This window comes from Olea europaea, unplaced genomic scaffold (assembly GCF_002742605.1).
Source record: "Olea europaea var. sylvestris unplaced genomic scaffold, O_europaea_v1 scaffold1256, whole genome shotgun sequence".
Taxonomy (NCBI): domain Eukaryota; kingdom Viridiplantae; phylum Streptophyta; class Magnoliopsida; order Lamiales; family Oleaceae; genus Olea; species Olea europaea.
Genome location: NW_019230002.1, coordinates 311,007 through 335,105, shown reverse-complemented (window position 1 = coordinate 335,105; position 24,099 = coordinate 311,007). Strand labels below are relative to the sequence as shown.

At 33.2% G+C, this 24,099-nt stretch overlaps 1 protein-coding gene across 1 annotated transcript; it reads left to right on the top strand.

The window, feature by feature from the left end:
• Window positions 1–9,079: 9,079 nt before the first annotated feature.
• On the top strand, window positions 9,080–10,448 carry LOC111374482 (cytidine deaminase 1-like). The gene has a single exon (XM_022997152.1). The coding sequence runs from the start codon at window positions 9,212–9,214 to the stop codon at window positions 10,253–10,255; it is 1,044 nt and encodes a 347-aa protein (XP_022852920.1). The 5' UTR covers window positions 9,080–9,211; the 3' UTR covers window positions 10,256–10,448.
• Window positions 10,449–24,099: the final 13,651 nt, after the last annotated feature.

Sequence of the window (24,099 nt, the reverse complement as noted above, 5' to 3'; positions counted from 1 at the left end):
CAAACGATTCATCACATTGCTCATTTCCTTATATTTTGCTCAATCGTTTTCAACTTTTCCCAATTTCTTTTGAAGAATACCACACTCTTTCTCCAAAAATTAGCCTTGTTATCAAGGCTACTTGTTTGCAAAAGGCATGCCTTGTAATTTGACTATTGGTTCTGAGACAAAACAACAGTTTGCTAAAGATAGGCATCAATCATTTTTCCCCACTCTATAGGGGTATGCTCCTCTACAAGTTTTCCCCAGGACAGATCAACATAAGCAGAAACGGACTATGTAGCCTAAAAAATGAAAAGAATAAGACACTGACAAAACCTTCACATCCGATTCGTTGAGAGGGATGAACAAAATCCTTTTGCTTAAAGAAAAAAATTCCTAGAAGAATAAGAAACCTTGTGATCTTGATTGGTCCACAACATTGACTACCTAAGAAGGCATAACTTTAGATCTTGAGGAATCCCTAGGAACTATTTTTTTAGGAAGAAAATGTAAAAAAGTTTTTTGATGCATAGGGGCTACCGAAGGAGTGGTGCCCAAGTCAGCTTGCACTACAAAAAGAAACGTAGAGAATTGGATATTATCCAAAAGATAAGGAAAATTCATTTCAAATAAAGAAATTAACAAAAATTTACCCGAAGTGATCTGAACATCAAGATCATAAATTTTTGGATTGGAAGGGTGGAATAGTGCTTTCACCTTACAAACCTCAAAGCTGAAGTTAAGAACTAGTACTAGCAGAGCAAAGAGCTCGCTAAGGGCTCAACCACAAGGGAGAGCTAGTTGTTTTTTGCTCAAGAATGATTAAATGAAATGATTTCTCAAATAAAGCAAGTAATGAGCAAAACACGTACTATATTTCCCATAAAGCAGGGGCATAATCACAAAGGGATGAAGGTCGTTACCTTGTACCTACTAGTTGCCACGAGCGAAGAAAAAGCTCTCATTCCAATTATGAATTTTGTTTGGAATAGTTATAAGCTTTGGCATGTTTTGGGAGAATGAGAGACAATGTAGTAATATCCATTCTATGAGTGCGTTGTGTTGCTCCTTTTTACAAGATGGTAAAAATAGAGTGAAGAGCGTCTGAAGAAAGTTTTCCTCCCCAAACTAGCCTTATTCCATAGCAAGAATGATCCAATCATGTGTGCCCATCTGTTTAGGGTAAGTTGGATGGGAGCGATAGAAAGAGAAAATAATACAAAAAAAAGGGTAAAAAGGGATTCTAAGCCAAGTATCTATTCAGTGCCTATGGATGGCTATGCAATCATAGGAAGGATGATCTATAGTTTGGAATTACCAAGGGTAACTTCATGTTTGTGGGGACACCAAAGCGGTCCTGAATTTCATCCAGGTCCTTCTCGGTAATATTATTAAAAATCTTTGAGGTCTCCAAGAACTCTCTGTTCCTAACATTCTAGTCCAAATCATTGAAAGAGTCGCGAACCTCACTTACTCTAGATGGAGAAATGTCCCCGAATTAGGGAATTCTGGGTTAAGCACCAGAAGTAAAGAGATTCGATTTAGAAAAAGGTCGTGCCTCTACAAGTTGAGATCTTTCAGCAGAAGAAGATGCACTAGGGTAAGAATCAAGTCTAGAACTTTCAACTTCAGAGTCCCACAACATATTTTGGGAGTAGCTCTGAGAAGACATGGTGACAACGAGAATTGCAAAAGTTAAATTAAGAAAAACTTCAAAAGAAGAATAGAACCACTAACAAAGGAAATATGGGTCACAAGTATGTTAAGAAATTACAAAAAAGTAAGAAAAAAACCTTCCCAAAGAAGAATAGTGTATTTATACATATCCTCAAAAAGGATGAGGGTCATGGGATTTCACACAAACAAATCGCGGTCGTCCACGTCATCCAAGAAATCATGTCCATCAAATATCAAGGAGTGTCTAATTAAGAATTCAAAAGGGGCTGATACGATTAACGCGTATCAAAGAAGAATAGTGTATTTATACATATCCTCAAAAAGGATGAGGGTCATGGGATTTCACACAAACAAATCGCGGTCGTCCACGTCATCCAAGAAATCATGTCCATCAAATATCAAGGAGTGTCTAATTAAGAATTCAAAAGGGGCTGATACGATTAACGCGTATTTGACACGCAAATTAAATGTGTATAGGCCACTAACCTATAAATATGCAAAAAAGGCTCTACAGCGCATGCAAGTAATTGTGACAATCATAGCACATCCCTTCAAAATGGCCCACATCATCCATAACAAAAAGATGTGAATAAAAATAAGTCCACATCATCTTAAAAGCTTAACAAGTCAAAGATTTCATATAAATTATAAAATCGGACTTCAAAAACTATTTTTTGATCCTCTCAATGTGATCTGCGAACTTATCCCACTGCAATAGAGGCATGGAGTGGCACAAAAGAAATGCAAGCATGTAAGATTCGCATAAAAGCTAAGCAAACCTTTTTCCATCCAAGTTGGCTAAAGGCTATAAATAAAAATATACGTGGACACATGAAGAAAGCATGACACTCTTAACGAAATTGATTATAAGCTAATTAGTATGGAGTCGCCATTTGTCATTTTCTAAATGAACAAATTAGCCTAAATATTGGAGGAAAATATATAAATATTGCCTCATTCAAAGAAAAACCAAGCAATTCAAATATTTCCCTCGTAAATAGCTATTTCCTCTCTTAATCATGTTTGAGAATTGAAACTAGAGAGTTTAGAACGTGAAAATCATAGTCAAATGAGAAGATTTATTGATCCAGTTTTTACCATCAACATTAAATGCGACTCTATTCTTGAGTTTACAAGACAAACAAAATGCACACACATATATGTGAAAAAAGGGCAATTTTGCTGTTTAGTATGACTTCAATTCAATTATTACATTTTAGGAATTAGACTCAATCAGTCAACTCAATTCAGATATATTGTTATCAATGTTTATTTCAAAGTTAGATTTCAATGATTTTCATGACATTGAACTTTCGTTTTTAACAAGTTCACATTGCAGTTGATTCAAGATTTTGAAATATTTGATTAAATTTTTAGGGGCAAATATTAGACAAATCCATTTAGGTAAATATTCCCACACCAACTTTAAACTAAGGTACTCTCCCAATTTGAATCCATGGTTACCGTGTCATGATTTGTTTAATTCTTAGCAGTATCTGATTTTGAGATGTTGGGTTCGAATTTCACTAAGTTATAGACTTTTAGCCTAATATAATATTGGATCTTCGCCTTATAGGAATCTAACTTACTCATCATTTTTTGGATAATTGATCATCACGTTGAACTATGTTTAATCATGACAAAATGCATATACAGTTGTCCCTCATGGGGTGGTCGAGTTGGTAGAATAGGTGAGAAGGTTTTTGATCATGAGTTCAATTTTTCCTACCAACACTTTATCGGTCGAACCTGTTGCACAAGGCTTACCTAGTGCGATTTATCTGGTTAGCGTGATTTGCAGGCTATTATGTCAATCCGAAAGTTTACCCAGTGCGCATCTAAAGGGTAGCAGCTACATGTTCCCATGTCATAATAAATAAATAAATAAATAAATAAAATGAATATATAGTTTCATTAAAAAACGTAAGTAATATGGCTTCCTACTATATATTTTTTCCCAATAATTCACTTGAATTTAAATATAAATAACTAATATCAATCTTCTAAAATATATATGTAAACTCAAGTCAAAAAATTGATATTGCAAGCATTTTCCATTTATAAGAACAAACTAATTACTAAAAGGAGAAATTGTGACTATTGTGACCTACATATAGCATATTTGCACGTAGATCTTCAAACCTTCTAGGCCTTCGATTCATCAACTTACCGGATTCTGCCCACACTATCAAAAAGCTACAATAATAAATAAATAAAATTAGGCCCTTCTATCTAGTCCAATAGTTTTATGTGGAAATTACATAAAACCCTACCTTTAGAGATCTCATTTCTTAAATCATATGCAAAGTTTATTTATACAAAAATCAGATAATAATATAATTTTTAAATATTAATAATAATTTTATAAAAAAAATCTGTATTACAACTACACGCCTCCACGCCAACCTCATTCCAACCCTAACCCTACCCTAAATCATATTTCATTTCCCTCTATTCCCAATATCTATTCTATCTGTCTACCGCCGCCGTGAGAAGCACCGTGAGAAACGCACCATCGGAAGCCGCAGCAGCACCATGAGAGGTCACAAAAGCAACGTCCACACTGGGGCGACGAAATCGCTGCCGTATTTGACGTTGTTGCGGCAATTGCAGGCGGCGGTTTGCTCATCCCGCAGTGATTTTGTGATTTTTTTTTATGGATGGTGTTTGGTGGTGGATGTGGTGTGGTGGTTGCGTGGTGGTGGCGAATCTGAGCTGTCGGATTCGTCAAAGCCGGTGGTGGCGGCGGCTATGATAGTATTTTGCGGCAGCTTAGATTTGGTGGTGGCAACGGCTTAGATCTAGTGGTGTGGTGGTTGCGTGGTGGTGGCAAATCTGAGCTGTTGGATTCGTCAAAGCCGGTGGTGGTGGTGGCTATGATAGTATTTTGCGGCAGCTTAGATTTGGTGGTGGCAATGACTTAGATCTAGTGGTGGCGATAGCGGCTTTGTTGTGTTGTTGGTGGCTCTGTTAAATGGTGGCTGCTCTGGTGGCGACGTTGCTCTGTTGTGGTGGTTAATATGTTGATCTGTTGGGCTTGATCAGTTTTGTTGTGATGTGTTGGTGGTTGATGTGGCGAAGGTGGTCTGTTGTGGTGGTTGGTGAGTATGTTGGTGTACTGTGGTGTTGATAGGTTGTCATGAGGTGGTGGTGGCTCTGTTGGCGGAGGTGCTCTATTGTGGTGCTGGCAATAATGGTGATAGTGATGGTCGAGGCGGTGGTCGTGGGTGGGATGAAATTTTTGATTTGTGAATAACAAATTAAATGTGACCAATAAAAAATTTGATTTCGTGACCAATCTATGAATTTTGACTTATGAAAATTTTAATTTGTGACCAATAAATGAATTGCGACCTATGAAATTTTTGATCTGTGACCGACCAATAATTTGTGACCTATAGAATTTTGAATTTGTGACTTAGCAATAATTTGTGACCAATAATAGTATCTGTGACTTATAAAATTTTTGATTCGTGATCGAAAAATAATATGTAACCTATAAAATTTGTGTTTGTGACTTATAATTTATTGAATTGTGACCGAAAAATTAATCTGTGACCTATAAAATTTTTGATTCGTGATCGAAAAATAATATGTGACCTATAAAATTTGTGTTTGTGACCGAAAAATAAGTTGTGACCAATAATATGATAAGTCGTGACTCAAAATTAACCCGTGACTAATTATTTTTGGATTTGTGACCAATAAATAAACTACGACTTAAAAAATTTTTGAATTGTGATCGTAAAAAAATTTGTGACATAAAATTTTTGATTTGTGACCGAAAAATAATAAGTAACTAATTATATTGTTAATTTGTGACCAAATTGTATAGATCTGTGACCTAAATATATTTAATTAATAAAATAATTAATTAACTAATTAAATTATAAATAATTTTTAATAAAAATCTGATTTTAGAAATTTGAAACTTGTTTTCTTGTTTTTGAAATGTGCCATAATTAATTTCTTAGTTATGAAATTTTCCCTAGTTTTATTCCCAAACCCGTCGACACTACAACCCCTTGCACTCCGTCGAACACTTTATACCTGAATTAACACCTCTTTCTAAAAATAAGTCGTTGATCCCTTTTGCTACTAATATTGAAGATTGAGAATCAGATGCCATGAAAAAATATAATGATCTATTTACGAAAGGTGAATATTTGCCATTAGAAAAGTTGGATATTCGAATCAATGAGTGCAAATTCATGGAAGCTTCCGTGAAGAATAGGCAGTCTAAAGAATGAAGCATAACTATCATTCATTAGTTAGAATCTTTTGGCAGAATAAAATATTAGATTTCTCTTTAAAGGGGACACGAAAGGCAATGATATTACATTATTATTATATTAATTAAAATGGATTTTATTATGTATTATTATATTGATTAATATATTTATAATGCCAATGTTTTGGTAGCATTTGCAAGTGACAAGTTGACTTGATATGTCTAGTATATGTATGTATGTGAGCGTCTCCATGTATGTAATGTGATTGACGATACATCCTTGATGAAGGGTCTCGGCCACAACAAGCGGACTCTTGGTTGAGTCTTGTGGTACACAAATGAATCAGAGGTGTTGAAAGCTCTCGATAGAATGAGTCACATTAAAAAGGGAACAAGTTTGAAGATTGTTCTTTAAATTTAGATTTGAACGACATTTATGTGCGAAATAATATTTATCGATCTTTTTTTTTTTTTTTTTTTTTCCCCTTTCACCTATATAACTATGCAAAGGGAGAAATGATTTACGAAACACCATTACATATTAATTAATTTGATACTGATTGGGTGAAAATTTTCTTGTCATAGGAATAGTTTCTCATCATCATTTTTTTTTTTATTATAAATGTTCCCATATTTTGGGTACTACTGATTGTTGTTTGTACCGAATTTATTCACTTGTCAATGACACGTCCTTCACGTGTGTGTATGTATCTTTTAGGTTTCCTCCGGCTAGATTTCCTTGTCCCCGATCTGTTTTCATCACGGACGGATTCAGGATTGAATCCACGATCGAGTTACAAAATTTCAAATCGGACTACTACGTTGAAAATTTTTTTTTACACATAAAAAACTGATTTTTTACCCCAAAAAAATACCTTAAAAAAAACTCTTGGACCTGAGGGGGGGCTACAGCCCAGCCCCCCCCTATATCTGTCTCTGGTTTTCATTAGTGAAAAGTAGACATTATCATATACAATATTGTAAAATAATTAATTTAAAAGTTTAAAGAAATAGCTCTTATTTGGTGGAATAAAATCATATTTTTATTGGATTTTAATAAAAGTTTGATGAAATATACGGTTACAGTTGATTGTTGATTTTGATTAAACTTTTAATTTTAATTTCTACCAAACAAGGGCATAATGAGTTATTTTGAAGGATGATTAATAATGTTGTCTATGCTTTAAGAGTAGATTGAATTGGAAAAACTCATTTTTTTTTAAAAATTTTATTTACTTCAACGCATTGAATAAGTTTTTATTTTGATAAAAGATAATAAGAAATGTAATAGAATACTAATACTCTATTTGATCTCATTTCCATAAACTCATTTCCCCCAAATTTATCTTCAACAAATCTTTTTTCAATCAAATAATTTTATACGTGATCCAAAACTTTTCTTTACTTTTAACAACATATATTCTTAAATAAACATTTGTTACAAAATCTATTGAAAAATCTATGCCAAACATGCCAAATCTTAACCAATAGGAAAAATAGCATCGGAGGTACTTAATCACCCAATTTTCTATTTGTAAAGCAGTTGTGCCACCACTTACTAACAACGAACAAGGACAAAATGGTTAATTAAAAAAAAAAAGTAATGCTTTTAATAAATTTTAGGAAAAATTGCAGTAACGATACCAAACCTTTCATTTATTAGCAGAGTTTGTCCAAATCTTTCTTTTGTGCCACCGTGAATACCAAACTTTTAAAAAATTTGCACTTAAGATCCAAATGGATGGTTTCTATTAGTTTTACCGTTAGTTGACCCAATAAATTGACTTTGACCAATTTTGAAGGGGTAACATTGTAACTTTGAATTAAAAACTTAAGAACAAAACAAAAAATCAAGAACCAATTACTGTTCCCATCCCCACCCTTTCTCCCCATACGATGCCACTGCAGTCCAAATCCTTGATGGAGACACGACCAGGCTGAAATCCGCCACCTCTTTAGGTGTCAGCCTCCGGGTGGTAGCGACGACCGAGAGTGGGGAACTTTGTGTGTGGGGGCCTGATTTTTGTTGTGGTTGATGTATTAAAGGAGGTAAGGACTTGGGATAAAGAAGATGACGATGTGGTTCAAAGAGAGTGGTGGTGCCAAGTATGAGATACTATCGGTGAGAGGCAGTGGTGGTTCACAAATCGCCACCCACTGTTGCAATTATCTTGTATAAGCTTATTTTCTATGGATGGCGACGAGTGGTGATTGCTGACGATTGGTGGTGACTGTAAGTGATCGGTAGGTTTCGTGGTGGGGTGGGGTGGGAAAGAGAAGATGAACGGTGATTGATTTTTTATTTTTTGTTTGTCGTTTTTCTTTTTTTGTTTTTAAGTTAAGTTTTTAATTCAAAGTTACAATATTACCCCTTTAAAATTGGTCAAAGTCAATTTATTGGGTCAACTAACGGTCAAAGTAATAGAAACAATCCATTTGGACCTCAAGTGCAAAATTTTTAAAAGTTTGGTAGCATTGATACAAATGAAAGGTTTAGACAAACTCTGTTAATAAATGAAATGTTTGATACCGCTGCTGCAATTATCCCTAAATTTTATTTATTTAAGAATATTTTCAAAATACTCTCTGTTTATAAAGAGAGTATTTATGCATAGTAGAGATCATTTTTAAACTTAGAGAATAAATTTTTTATGTATTCCAACAAAATTTCTATTTTGACTCTTTATTTATTTATTTTCTCAATGAACATTTATTGATTTCTCATCATCTTTTATTTAATATAATTTTTTTGTAGGTTAATGACCAATCAATTTAAATGTTATTTGAATAATTTAAAGTAATTTGTGTAATATTATTAATTAAGAATAGAAAATGAATTTGACTCATTAAGCCCCTATCTGAGCTTCATTTTTTTTTCCATTATTTCTCATTATTTTTTTTACAGTACTCATTTTCATTTACATATTCTTTATTAAAATAATATTACACGCAAATAAAAAATCCTTCTTTTTTAATAATACAATTTCTATAATACATTACAAGAAATTAATGGGGCTCAAACAAGACATAAATTTGGATAGTCGAATTCACTTTTTATTTTAAAAAGTTAAAATAGAAAGTCTCTTGAAATTTATTTTTAAGCATTGACCATTTAACCTAAAAAATATTTTGTGTTTAGAGGGTCTTTTGAAAATGATTTAAGTGGTAAATTTATCAGCAATTCGATACCAAATCACACGAGCCCCTTCTATACATACATTTCTCTACATATACCAACATTTCTCCCACCTCGTCTTTGCACGGAATCCATTTTTGATTACTCCATTCTTCCCACTTTTGCTTAGGAAAATCAAACACGCAATGCCTCACACGGTAACAACCTCCCAAATGGATCAAATTCTACCCAAAAAATTTGTATTGGAGGCCGAAGAGGCCCAGTCGATCCGTCAATCCCAGAACCTCCCGTCGGTGCTCCACCTCTTTCCCCGCCTAGTTCAATCGGCGCAGTCGCTGGCCCGCCCGCCCATCTCGAATTTTTCTGTCGGCGCGGTGGGTTTGGGTTCCGACGGCCGTGTATTCATCGGCGTCAATCTGGAGTTCCCGGGAGTCCCACTCCACCACTCTGTACACGCAGAACAGTTTCTCCTTACCAATCTTGCTGTCCATGAGTGTCCTCGGCTACTGTATCTAGCTGTTTCTGATGCCCCCTGCGGTCACTGCCGCCAGTTCTTGCAGGAGCTCCGTGATGGCTCGTCCCTTGGAATCCTTGTCACATCCCCTGTTGGAGGGAATCTTGACAAGGATCCTTCCTTCAAACCCTTGTCTGAAATTTTACCTAACCCATTTGGCCCGCATGATCTTTTAGGTAAAGAAATTCCGCTTCTTCTCGAGCCACACGATAATGGGTTCTCTCTGTTACCAAAAAATGCTGTATACGTGGACGGAAATTCGAGCAATCTTTGCAATGGTTATTGTGAATTGTCCGCGGGCAATGAGAATTCTGTAAAATTGAGCAATGGTAATAGGGAAAAAAACGAAAAGGATGGGATCCTTTTGAGAAAAGCAGCATTGGAAGCTGCTAATAATTCTCATGCTCCATACAGTGGCTGCCCTTCTGGGGTGGCGTTGATCGATTCCGAAGGGAAGGTGTATAGAGGATCGTATTTGGAGTCTGCCGCATACAATCCTAGCTTAGGGCCGGTGCAGGCGGCATTGGTGGCGTATGTGGCTGGAGGCGGTGGTGGTTATGAGAGTATTCTGGCCGCAGTTTTGGTGGAGTTGGAAGAGGCTAAGGTGAAGCAGGAAGATACTGCAAGGCTTATTTTGAAGGCAGTTTCACCCAGATGTGAATTTACGGCGTACTATTGTCGACCAGCAAAAAGCGGTTTTAAAAATCGTCTGTGATTAATGTGAGTTCAACTGTATTAATCTATTATATCTGCATATTGTTTGCAATTGTAGATTTCATATCACTATTCTATTTAAAAATCATTGGGGTTCATTTCATCTACATATGATCGGAAACACTTCTACATCCAAGTTTCAGTAAGTACAAATCTGTGAATGAATTATGAAAGACACTGTCTTTCTTTGCAAATAGTTTCTGATTTCATTCTCCAAGGTTTGGGACGGCAAAGTTAGATTATGGAGGTGAGAGAGTTTACTGTGATCATCGGTGACTAGTGAATGCTATTGACTCTTGGCTGGTCAATTCAACTTTTTAACTATAAATAAATAGAGCTCCAAATATTGATATTGGTGTGAATTTGTGAGATGTAATGTTTTTGTCACAAAAAGGGAAAAATAAAAACCACTGACTGATCCAACTTTACATTCATATAGATATGAAGTCACTAGTACATGTGTAAACGAGATGGCCTGGCCCTATCTGGTCTTGTACTATTCAATTTACCTCCCTAGAATGTAATGATTTTGCGGGGTAAATTTTGCCTAGGTAAAGGAAGTTATTGATGCCTACTCCAGTAATGCAAATTTAGAATTGAGATGAAGATTTGGGAGAAATGTCAAGTCATTTTATGTTCAGGTTTGCTGAAACATAGCATGGTTTGATGATGGAAGGAGAATCTAAGACGTCCTAATACTAGTGAGACACAGATATCAGTTGGCAGTTTATGAAAAACTCTCGTTATCAATATAAACAACCACCGAATCAATATATAAAATGAACGAAAGAACAAATATGAGGTTTATCTCTTATTCTGAATTATATTTGGGTACATTTGTTCTTCATTTGCACCGTGCACTCGTCTGTCGATAGTACTGGAATATATAAATCATAACAACCAGCTGTGAACCTAATGAAGAGCTTTTGTTTGTTTGGTAAGATCCACAGGGAAGAGCTTTCGGATTTCTTTTTCTTTGGCCGAACATTTTAAGAAGATTTAATAGGTGATTTAAGTAGTTCTAGACTTTCTAGTAAATAGGTGTTTTATCTTCAGTTGTATGAGATGAAGTTTCCTAAATGGTTCTGATACTGATAGGAGGATTTTCAACTATCTCAGTAAAGTAATGATTTGTAAGAAGCTCTCGGGATTTGAGAAATTGTGGCTGATATAACTAACAAACATGTTCTCCGCGAAGATGTTTTATCAATTAAAGGGAAACAATAGTAAGAAAAAACAAGAACTAAAATCTCATCCATTGCTTGCTAGATATGCTTTAGTCTATCTCTATGTATGTCCGCTAATACCATTCTTAGATATTTTGCTAGGCTGAAAGTCTTCTTTGCATCTTTCACCGGAAGAAATTTACAAATGATTTCTATAATAGATAAACATATTAAGCCTAACTTGCACTTAGCCATGACACCTACATATTTGGATGGGTACAGAACAAACTTTTGCTTGCTTGAAAACAGGTTTGTATTTCTGATTATTAGAAGCTGGTAAGATGAATTTAAATTTGTATTCTTGATAGGATCCTGTATTTATGGATTCTAAACTGATATTTTAAAAAAAAAAAAAAAAAAGAAAAAAAAAGTAAAGAAAAATGGATGAATGACACGGAGCTATAATACTAGCAGCCAAAGAAGGGCCGGCCGAGTAAAGTGAAAATCGTCTTGGAGTGGGCCGCCATGAACGTCGGATTTAGGGCCATGTGGTATTGATAGGATATAATAGTTGTGAAATTCAATCACCCTCAAAGCTGGACTTTTGGGAGAGATGGTTGGGTCCTCATCAATTGATATTAGAGTAGACCCACGTCACAAGTTTGAATCCCAGAAGGGGCAACCTAAGCAAAGTGTCGAATACCAACAGCTAAAGAAGGGCCGGCTAGGTAAAGCGAAAGTCGTCTTGTTAGGGTATTGTTAGGGTCTAATAGTTGTGGGATTCAATCTCCCATGGGCTTTTGGAAGAGATGGTTGGATCCTCATCAGTTCTTCATTGATCTTCTTCAATTTCTTTTAACTATTTGAAGTTCTTTTCAATGTCTCTATCTCAAATATATTAAAGTTATAGGTTTTGACATTCCTTAAGAGCAGTGGCGAATTTAGATTGAATTCATCGGAGAGAATTTTTTTTTGCTGATAATAGATAGAATCTTTAGATTATATATTTGATAATTCATATTAACAACAAACATTTCTGGTTGCTCAGCTGCTTTGTCCTTCCACTATTGAATTGGAAGTTTTGTGTTTGAAACTCTTCAAGATTAGTATTTTTTATAATTTTCGTATTTCAACAATTTTTACCAAAACAAATATAAGGAAAGTGATTCGAACCTACTACATTCCTTAAACATATTGACCACTTTGCTATCACGGTATTTGTTGATTTTTAGCACTTAACATAACAAAATAATATATGTTCAATTTTACTGATTTAATGCAAGTAGAAACATTTTAACGTTGCTTTGTCTCTCTTCTTGATTTTCATTTTCTTTTTTTTTTCTTTTTTTTTTCCCTCCTAATAAATTGATTTGAGAGTTTGGTCAATTAATGGTGGATGAATTTGTAGAAAAATTGACCTTAGTGTTATAAGGAATCTTTCAACAAAACTTATTTAATTAATAAAAGGTTTCACTTTCCGTTAACAAAAAATCGATTACGAAAAAGTAGAATTATACAAACACATAAAATCGATGTAAGTATATAAATAATTTCAATTTTGTTAATATAATGATGCTTGTTTAATTAATTTTAATTATAAATTGAACATTGACATTTTGTTAATATATATTGTCTATTTAATTGAAAAATAAATTAGAGCATTTTGTAGATTATGAAAGGATTTTTTCATCCAAAATGAAAGTTCGCCTAGTTCTAGTGGTATATCTAGTTCTTCTAGTTCTAATTCGTATAATTTTTTGAATATTATTTAATTAAATACTAATAAACAATCTCGTTATCACAGACGTTAGCTGTCGATAGTAAACTTTTCTTGCTGAATTCGACCCCTAGATTCGTCTTGTTTAAAAGAGTTAAGAGCGAATGCTAAATTATTTGCATTTCAACAATTTTCATGTGCTTCTTGTGTGGTGGATATAGAATCACCTTTCACGTTTTTACTTTTTACTTTTACACCATTGGAAAGGAACATGTGAAAAGAGTAATAATTATGTTGTCAACACGTGATTTTCATGTGACTCGCACATAAAGTATTTTATAATTGGCTGGTGATGCAGCATCTGTGTTGGATTTCCAATATTGTACGTTTTTTACCTCTATTTATTTATTTATTATTATTATTATTTTTTTGGTGTAAATTGAGGGACGAATCTTCCCATTCACCTCTTATTCAAGTTTCTATCTCCGGTGGTGGTGTTAATTTCCTGGGATTAGACACCCCAACTCGGACTATTTTGTGAAGAAACCAGAATTACCCAACTTACTTCCAAAGGAAAATTGCAGAAAGGTTCACCAACTTTTACAAAAAGTACAAATGGGTCCCAAACCTTTAATATTTGCACCTACATCCCAAACCTCTTCATAAATATGTGGCACAACGACTTTGGACAATTACATTTTACAAGTCCATTAATTTGTGCATAATCGTAGTTGTGGTTAGAATATTTTTAAAAAACAAAAATACAAATAAAAAACAAAAAGAAAAAGGAAAGGAAAGCAAAAACATTTTAAAGCCAAGGTTTGGAATGGACAAAAATATTCAAGACCTGTTTGCATTTTTGCAAAGATTAAGGTCCCCATCTGCAATTTTCCTATTTTAGATATCCTTAAGAGTAAAGACCAAACCTTGGGGTTGGGACATCGCTTTATGGACCTATTACTTAATATTAGATAACGACATCAAATCCAAGACAAGCTTTGTCACCTATTGAAAAGACCAAAAAGGGCTCCTTGAATGAAACTCAAATCAACGAATATTATCAAATAAGACTCCCGAGTACGAAGGTATATTAGGTATGTGTAGCGAAGCTTACGCCTCAACAAGTTTTAAAGGTGAGAGAACTAAGAAAAACTCATAAAATAATTCATAAATTTTGAAACGCCGAATCATCAAACGAGACGTGTGCTGATAATACAAATTAGATCAACAAATCTTACTCACCTAACTAAATTTTTCACTTCTTAAACTTGCTAATTTGGATGCTCAAACAGGAGCTAGAAGTAAAATAACTATTTGAGATGGATATATTTGAATTGATACATTTTTCTTCAAATGAGAAGGTATATACGGATTTTCCTCCAAATTTCGGGGTAAATTGATCATTTCGAGATGATGACAGATGGCAGCTCATCATCATTTATCTCCTAACTGATTTGGTTAAGAATCATACTTTATTCACTTGCATACATGTCTTTTATTGATAACTTATAGCCAAATTGAATGTGAAAAACAATTCGTAACTTTTTAGGCGAGCTTTCTACTTCTTCATTACCTTCGAGTGTCGCTTTACATCTCGTCAATGGAGGTAACTCTTGCCAGATGTATTTTGTTTGTACGAAATTCGCAAGCATACGAGATCGCTGAAAAGTAAAAGATTTAGTTAGCTAAGAGTATCATTCTAAAGGAAATACATTCCAATTCAAGTTTACTAGCTTTGTATGAAAATTTTGTTTTAATTTTATGCTAAATTATCTAAGAAAGCGGGAAAAGTTGTTTTATATCAAAATATGGATTATTGTAGAATCCCCATATTGTTAATATTTGAATTCTTGATTTGTAATCTAGTTATCTTCATGTATTATTGATAATCAAAAAAGTTGTTATATATTATTTTCTCTTGTAAGACAAATTAAATCTATCCTAACCATGACACGAATATATTTCTAACCTGAATTTGAATGACTAGAAGGCATTAAATTTTAGATTATTTATATTCTTGCACACGTGATAAATGTAATTATTCCTAACATCTATTGCATATGTTTTAATTTTTGTCACATTCTAAACTTATTGTGAGTCTCCCAATACAATAATAAACAACTAATTATCTAATTGATAACCAAACAATTAAATAATGTAACAAGCATGTGAAATTAAACAAGAAAGGGAAAAATACCAAACTAATAATGAATTAAAATCGATAAATAATAGGATTCATCTTATTCAGTACAAAAATGGATCCATCTTAACATACTTTTAAATAAATTACAAGAAGAATAATAGAATAGAAAATCACTGCTTGGATCGTGAAAATAGTGCAAGAAATCTTGATCTTCAATTTCAATATTTAATTCTTCCAAATCTTGATGTAATTGTCTTTAATTTCTTGTTAAGGTTTGATCTTCTTTCACAAAAGTAGTGAATTGTGTTGGGTTTGCCACCCAAATTAGAGTGAATTTTTTTTGGAAATAAATTGTTTCCTTATTTTTATGTGGGAAAATATTTCCTTATATTTCACATAATTTTTATTGAAATATATTATTTTCTTATTCCACATTATTTTTATTTTTATGCTATGTCATATACCTATAAATAGTGATATTTTCTTTCAATTTTGTTCAAGCAAGAATTGCGGAGTTCTTGTATTTATCTCTATATTATCGATTAATAAAACGTCGTGCTTTTATGATTATCTTTCTTTGTTAATTTCTTTACTTTTAAATCTTGTTTCTCGTTGTGATCTTCATTACTTTATATTACGCGGCATTAATCTTATACACTACAATCATTCCAGGTCCAACAATAAGTGGTATCAGATCTTGGTTCTTCTTTTGAGGATTTGTTGATGTTTTTTAGAGATAACTACCATGTGATATGACATTCTGCTGCTGGATTGTAATACGAGGTTTTTTTTGTAACAAGTAAAAATTAGGGCTATTCTAGTGCAGTTGGATTTAGACGTTACGCTATTGGGTTTTGAGAAGATGTTAGCTAATTGGACCAGGAAGGAAAAACAACGGAGGGATTGGAGAGTTTTGTCGTTGATTCATCTTCATCTATCCAATAATATTCTGCAGGATGTCTTAAGAAGAAAAAACAGCTGCTTTGTGGTTAAAACTGGGGTAATTATGTATGATCAAGAGTCTTACCAGTAGACTGGCTCTAAAGTAGAAGCTGTATTCACATTGCACGACAGAAGGAGAGTCGTTGGAAGACCGTATTGCCCTATTCAAGGAAATTGTCATAGATTTGGAAATGTTGGAGGTTAAGTACGATGAAGAGGATCTTGCCTTGATCCTGTTATGTTCATTGCCTGGCTTTTATGCGTCGTTTCGAGACACCATTTATTATAGTCGGGATATTTGACTATAGACGACGTCTATGATGCTGTGTACTCAAAGAGAAGTTGAAGCATTTTGTTGAAGCTACATCGAGGGAAGATGGAGTTCTTGTATCTCATGGTGGTCGACAAAGGGGCAAATCGAAGAAGTTTTACTTCTACTACAGATGTAAGGGACATATTCAGAAGGATTGTGATAAGTTGAAGGCTAAAAGTGATTTAACTGCAAATCGTGGAGCCCAACCTTTGACTTCAGAAAAAATAAATGTAGTTGAGGATTTTTCAGACGACGGAGATGTGGTGTTGACCGTGGTATCTGACATGCAATCTAGGCCTGACTATGAGTATATCTCAATTCGGCATGTTCACATCATATGTGTTCCAATCAGAATTTCTTTCAGACATATAATGCTGTCAAGCAAGGTGGAGTTGTGATGGAAAACAACCAGTCTTGCCCTGTTGATGAAATCGATCGAGTCAGATTAAGGTTGTGGGATGGGACAGTTAGAACAATTGATCAAGTTTGATATGTTCTAGACTTGAAAAGAAATCTCATCTCACTTAGTACTCTAGATACAAAAGGGTGTAAATTCTCTGGTGGAGGTGGAGTTTTAAAGGTCTGAATGGGTGTTTGGGTTGTATTGGATTAACGAAAGAAGTCTCAATTGTACATCTTACAGGGAAGCGTAGAACTAATTAAGAGATATTAGGACAAGTTTAGCAACGTGGTGGATATTCAGTTTGATACAGTACCTCACGTTCTGGGTCAGTTCAGAACATTGCTTAGGGGAGTATTGATGACTCCGTTTCGCTACCAATTTCAGCAGATACACTGTGTTCATTCGGTAGGATTGGACTTATGGGATGTAGGTACTATGGTTTCAATAATGTTTGGGATGCTTTTTGGGATGTCGAAAACTACAGTTTTTGCAATGATCCTTCTGATCCTGTATGTGGTATGGTTTCTACGACAAAGTATGTTTTGATCTTGTTTGGTCAATAGTAATTCCTCAATGAAATTTTGAGAACCCGGGATTTGGGTCCAGGTGTTGCTTGTGGACACCTTGCAGAGGACGATGATTTGGTTTGGAAAGTTCTGGTTACTGTGTTGAGGAGATTGGCTATTTCGATGCAGACAAATTTGAAATATTGGAGTTTCATTCATTGCACTAAAATTTGGGTTAAAATGGAGATTGTTGGATTTGTGACCCAGATTATGGTGGATTTTTTTTTTTTTGAAATAAATTGTTTCCTTATTTTCATGTGGGAAAATTTTTTTCCTTATATTTCATGTGATTTTTATGGAAATATATTATTTCTTTATTTCACATTATTTCTATCTTTATGTTATATCATGTACATATAAATAGTGATTTTTTCTTTCAACTTTGTTCAAGTAAGAATTGCTGAGTTCTTATATTTCTCTAAATATTTTCAATTAATAAAACGTCGCGCTTCTATGATTATCTCTCTTTGTTAATTTCTTCACTTTTAAGTCTTGTTTCTTGTTGTGATATTCATTACTTTATATCGAATCATTAATTTCATTCACTACTACAATCTTTTCAAGTCCAACAACAAATTGATCTGTTGTTTTTGATGAATTTTATGATATTATTGTGTATTTAGAGGCTAGAGAGAGTTCTCCCAATATTTTGGCGAAGTTTTGTATTGATATGAATTTAAAAATCAAGCCAAACACGTGAAGAATTGCATTTAAGTCAAAATTTGCTTTGAAAGGGAATTTGCACGTCAGGTACCTGAAATTTGCACAACGCTCCGCGCCATTAATTGGTCGGACCCACGCCATTGAGCCAAATTAGTCCCTACTGATTTTTCCATTGGTTGGCGCGGGTGCCCCGGCTTTTCTGTTGCATCCCACTTCTTTCCCCATTTTTATTTTTATTTTTGTTTTTTTGGCTTCTGCAATTCAGTCCACAAATTTAATAATTATTCAGCTTGAGCTTTTTTATGCGATTTAATCCTTCATCTTCCTATTGCTTCAAATTGAATTCAATAATTTCCAATCATCAATATTAAGTCCGATTCAGCTATTACAACTGTGCAATTTAGCCCCAAACTTTGGATTTACTCATTTTTCATCCATTTTTTCTCCTCTCTTCCAATTCTATTCAATTTCTTCAAATTTGACCTAACAAATGAAATTAACATCTAATTTAATCATAAATAATCAAAATTAATTATAATTAATAAAAGTCAACGATTCAAGTAAGTATACAAAATACACTTATTAAACACCTCAAACTTGAACAATTTTTTATCCTCAAACAAAATATACTTTGACTTAAATAAATTTTTGAAATAAAAATGATTAAATAATTTGCCTTATGTCTCAGGATTAAAATTTATGTATCAAAACTATAAAATGCTTCAAAATCACATTGTTAAAACTAATTTTTATTTATCCAATGCAAAATCGACTCACACACACACATGTGTGTGTGTGCATGTGTGTGTGTGTGTGTGTGTGAAGATTCATGCAAAATTCATAAAGTGAGTCAAAGTCAAACTCTCAATAGTCAAATTTGTCATACCTTCTCTCATAAAATACGCACCCCAAACTTATTTTTTTAAACTATTTTTTCACGGTGTGATCTAAGATTGAAATTTTATATAATACTTATCCTCGCTCTCTCTATTTTTGTTAGATTTTACTAATTATAGATCAACATATTAACAAATGAAAATTCTACTTTTTTTTTATTTTTTATTTTTATTGTTTTAACCTCCAAGAATCAACTAAGTCTAGGGATGGCAATCGGACTCGCCGGCTCGGGCCGCCCGTGGCTTGGCTCGGGAAAAGCCCGAGTCGGCTCGGCTCGGGGCTTGGTAGACCCGAGCCTAAGCTCGGGCCGAGCCCCATTTTGGGGACACGGGCTTTGCCCGAGCCGGCCCGTGAGCTCGCGATCTTTAATTTTAAGGCAGCGAACCTGCTACCTTTTTAAGGCAGCCAGCTGCTGCCTTATATTAAGGCAGCAGCTTGCTGCCTTTTAAGGCAGTGAACTGCTGCCTTTAAAAGGCAGCAGTCGCTGCCTTCAAGGCAGCAAAACTGCTGCCTTTTAAAGGCAGCAGGAGGGAAGAACCATATTAAAAAAAAATATATTGGGGAGAAAATGAGCCTGCCCGGCTCGGCCCGTAAAAAACCCGAGCAAAAGCTCGGGCCGAGCCCTTTTTTTTTGGCCGAGCTTTTGCTCGGCCCTGCTCGAGCCCGTAAAAAAGCTCAGTCATTTTAACCGGGCCGAGCCCGAGCCGAAACTTTAGGCTCGCGAGCCGGCTCGGCCCGGCTCGTTTACATCCCTAACTAAGTCTATAACCTCTTGTCAAAGGCCTAGTTCTCAAAAACATCAAAAAATAAGTAGAATTCTCATTTGCTCAAAATAGATGTCCAAACCTACAACATTTTCACTTCGTTTCTCTTCATCAAGAGGATTAGTTTCAACAAAATAGTATATAAATAGATTCTTCAACAACTAAAGTTTTTGTTTGTTGAAAACTAGATAAGCTTTGCTAGTAGATAAGTAACGAAGAAAAATTTTAATATCGGATTTTGAATCAAATATTTACAAATTTTTTTAAGTGATTAAAATAAAACATTTACAACCAAATACTTTTAAGTAACCGATATTAAGAACTTTACTTTTTCAAAGTTCATAATGAGATTTTGTTTTCTTTGGACTAACTTCTATTCACAATATAGCAAACATGTCAACAATTGTGGTCCAAAAGTATTTTTGTAAATTATTTTCATGTAACATAGTCTGAGCAATTTCTTGCAATTTGTGATTCTCTTTTCTACTACACTAATTTATTGAGGAGGACTGAGAAATTATGTTCATAGCCATTAATTTAGCAAAAATTATCACATGCAATATTGTCAAATTCTCTACTATGATCATTCCTAATGGTAGTAGAAATAATATAGCCCTTTTCATTTTGAACTTTGTCACAAAAAAATATTTAAATGCATTCAAATGTCAATCTTTTATGTTCAAAAATGGGACACAAGTAAATCTAGAAAAGTCATCAACAATAACGAAAATATAATTTTTACCACTTAAGCTTACAGTTCTAGATGGTCCAAAAAGATCTATGTGGAGAAATTGGAAAAGTCTTATAGTTGAATAAATTTGCATTACTTTGAAACAACCTTTTACTCAATTTTCCAAATAGACATGTCTCACAAATTTTATCTTTCTCAAATTTCAAAATTGGTAAATCTTTAACAAAACAATTCTGATAACTTTTTAAAGGAGATCTGTGCTAGCATGAATCTTCTATACCTCAACCAAGTATTGTCTTTTAAACTTGATAAATATTTTTCTCCACTTTCAAATTCAATATTAATGACATAAATATCCTTATTTCGCCTTCCTATAAACATGACCCCTTTTTGACGTAGCATCCTCAATAAGGCACTTAGAATAATCAAATTTGATATGATAACAACTATAATATAATTGACTAATACTAAACAAATTATATTTGAGAGTATCAACTAATAGAATATTTTCAATAAAGAAACATGAATGATTACCAATGTTTTCAATGCTAATAATTTTTCCTTTGGCAATTGCTCCAAAGCTGACATGACTTCCATCATTCTTTTTGAAACTGACAATAAAGCTTGCTCTTCAGTCATATGCTCTGAGCAATCACTACTGAAGAATCATTTGCTCTTTATCTTCTTTGTTACCTACAAAAGTAATTTAAATTTTTTTATCTTTGCTACGCATATAAGATTTTTGAGAAAGAAATTTTTGAGATATTTTTGTTTCAAAAAGATTTGTATCCAATTTCTTCTTTATTGAAAACGCATTTTTGTTCACCAAACATCAAGTTGAAATTTTTTTTGCCTTATGTGAATTTGTAAATAATTTTAGTCAAATCTGTAATCTTTTCTTTCAAAGGAATTCTCTTTAATTAAAAAACTGTGATCTACTTTTATTTTTTCAAAATCCTTTTATGTTTCAAAAGTTCCTTTACCTCCTTTTTCAATAATATTTTTTTATTATTTTTTTTTATTTTTTAGCATTTGAGAACAAGTTTTTTATTTTTTTCAAGAAATTCATATTTTCAATAGCCATGAAGCACATGTTGGTAACTTCTTCTTGACTTTCATCTTCTTCGTGGTCATCATCATCACTTTCATCTCATGTTGTTTGAAGTGCTTTTTTTTTAATGAATCTCTTCTTATTCGACATTTGATTCTTTAGTGATCAATTTTGTTACAGTCATAACAAATGATCCTTTTACTCTTTTCTTCATTATTTTCATCTCTCTTTTAAAACCATCTATTGTTGCAAAAATCCTTCCATTTTTTGGCAAGAAGAAGTCTTCAAGTTCTTCATCATTCATGTTTTCACTTGTTGTGCCTTCATCGATTACCATCGTTAAAATAATTTGGCACTTAGAAGGCTCATTCATTTCCTCTTCTTTGCTTTTCCTTAGTTTCTCCTTTGTATCGGCATAATTTATCTCGTATGTCATCAATGTTCATAGAGTTCCTCCAATGGATATGTATTGATTTTTAGTTTTTTCTATCAACATTCTCAGCGAGCTCCGATCTTCCGAGAATGATCTAAACATTTTACTTACAAGTTCATCATTAGTAAATTCTATATTTTGTCTTTAAGGTCATTTATAATATTGGTAAAACGAGTAATCATATCAACAATAAGTTATTTTTGTTTTTAAAAAAAAATTTCAAAATCATTAATCAAAAGATTGATCTTAGTTTCTTTCATTTTACTAGTACCTATATGAGTGATTTATCTAAAGCACATTTTGCCTCTAGGATTTAAAGATAATTTTTGGTTTATCTATCTTTATTCTACTCCTCTCTAAGGTTTGAAAAAGTTTCATCCATTTTACCATCCATTTTAATAACCTTTGTAAGCTGATAAGGACCAAACTCAATAATCTCCCAAATATTTTAATCTATTGGTTGAATATATATTATCGTTCTAACCTTCCAATAGTTATAATGAGACCCATCAAAGAAAGGAGGATAACTTGTAGAATGTCCCTCAAGATTTTGAAAACTGAAGTTAGCTATTATTCAAGATTGTAAAGTCTTAATGACCGTTTGTCCCGCATTAAAACTTTAATATTTCTATCTCTCTCTCTCTTTTCAACCACACATTTTCCAATAAAATAATATAGTACATAAACATTAAACATTTTCTCCTTTTTCAATCACCCACTCCAAAAAAAAAAAAAAACTATTCCAAAAATTATAATATCAAATAACGAGGGCCAAATGAGTTCTTAATTTTAAAGTGAGCACCTTGCTCTGATATCAATTGATAGCCTAAGAGTATGTAAATAAGATGGGGTGGATTGGTTTTTAAAAACTCTTAAAAAATTAATGTTAAAAGCAATCAAGTTAAGAATAAGTGAATCAATCAAATAATAAAATTAACCAAAATAATGATAAGTAAAAGAAAAGATAGGATACAAGCGATATAATTGTAAAGGTTTAATCCAAACCAATGATCTACGTCCTCCATTACCAAGTTCCCCGTCATGAAGTAAGGCATTTTCACTATATTGATTATTTATTTTGCAATTGCAATCCATACAATGCTTTCGATGTCTTAAAAACAAAGAAGACCGACCTTTATATAATATTGAGCTTTCAAGGGATTTCAATAAGACTCACAAGTTTAACGAAATAATTTCACAATAAAACTTCCCCCTTAATAAATGATACAAATGAATTAAGTGCCAAGAGTAACTAACACTTCAACGAATAGTAAATATCGTAGCTCAAGTGTTAGATGGAAAACTTTGATATATATGATAATTGAAAACTTGATTCTATCAATCAAAGTTTTTCAATATGAAAATGATGATGTAGATGAATGAGAAATAAATGCAAGTTCAAAATATTTACTCAAAATATTTTTCTCCTTAATAAATGACAGTTTTGAGTACAAAGAGAGAATAATACTTCAATTAATGTTAATAAATAATAGCACAAGTGTTATATGAGAAACTTTGATGAATATAACGATTTAAGAGTATAAGTCAATCAAAAATTTTCAATACTAAGAAATATAAAAAATAAATGCAATATATGTTTAAGGATTTTCTTAAAATACTTATCTCTTAAATACACTTGAAAAGACCTCACATTAATTGTAAAAGAGAACCTATTTATAGAGATAAATTCGCAAAACTTTTTGGGAGTTCAGATAATGATCTGGACGGATACAAGTTCGGATGACCACAATATAGCTGCTGGACAGAAAAAAGTCAGAAGTCTTAATGATCAAATTTTGGACAATTGGATTTTTCAATTGAATGGTTGGCCCGGCTGATTTTCTCATTTTGGCACCGTTTGATCCGACTTGAATGTTTGGAAAAATGTGGACTTTTGAAAAGTGGTTTTAACTAGTTTTTCAGGGGTAAATGATATTTTGCAAATATGTCTAAGTTCAAATATATATCATTTGAAAATCAATCTTACCTTAGATCAAAATAATTTATGCAATGATAATCAAAATCGTTTTTAATGTATAAATGGTTTTTGACCTTTAATCATTCGTTGCTAAATATTAAAGTATTAATACTTTTAC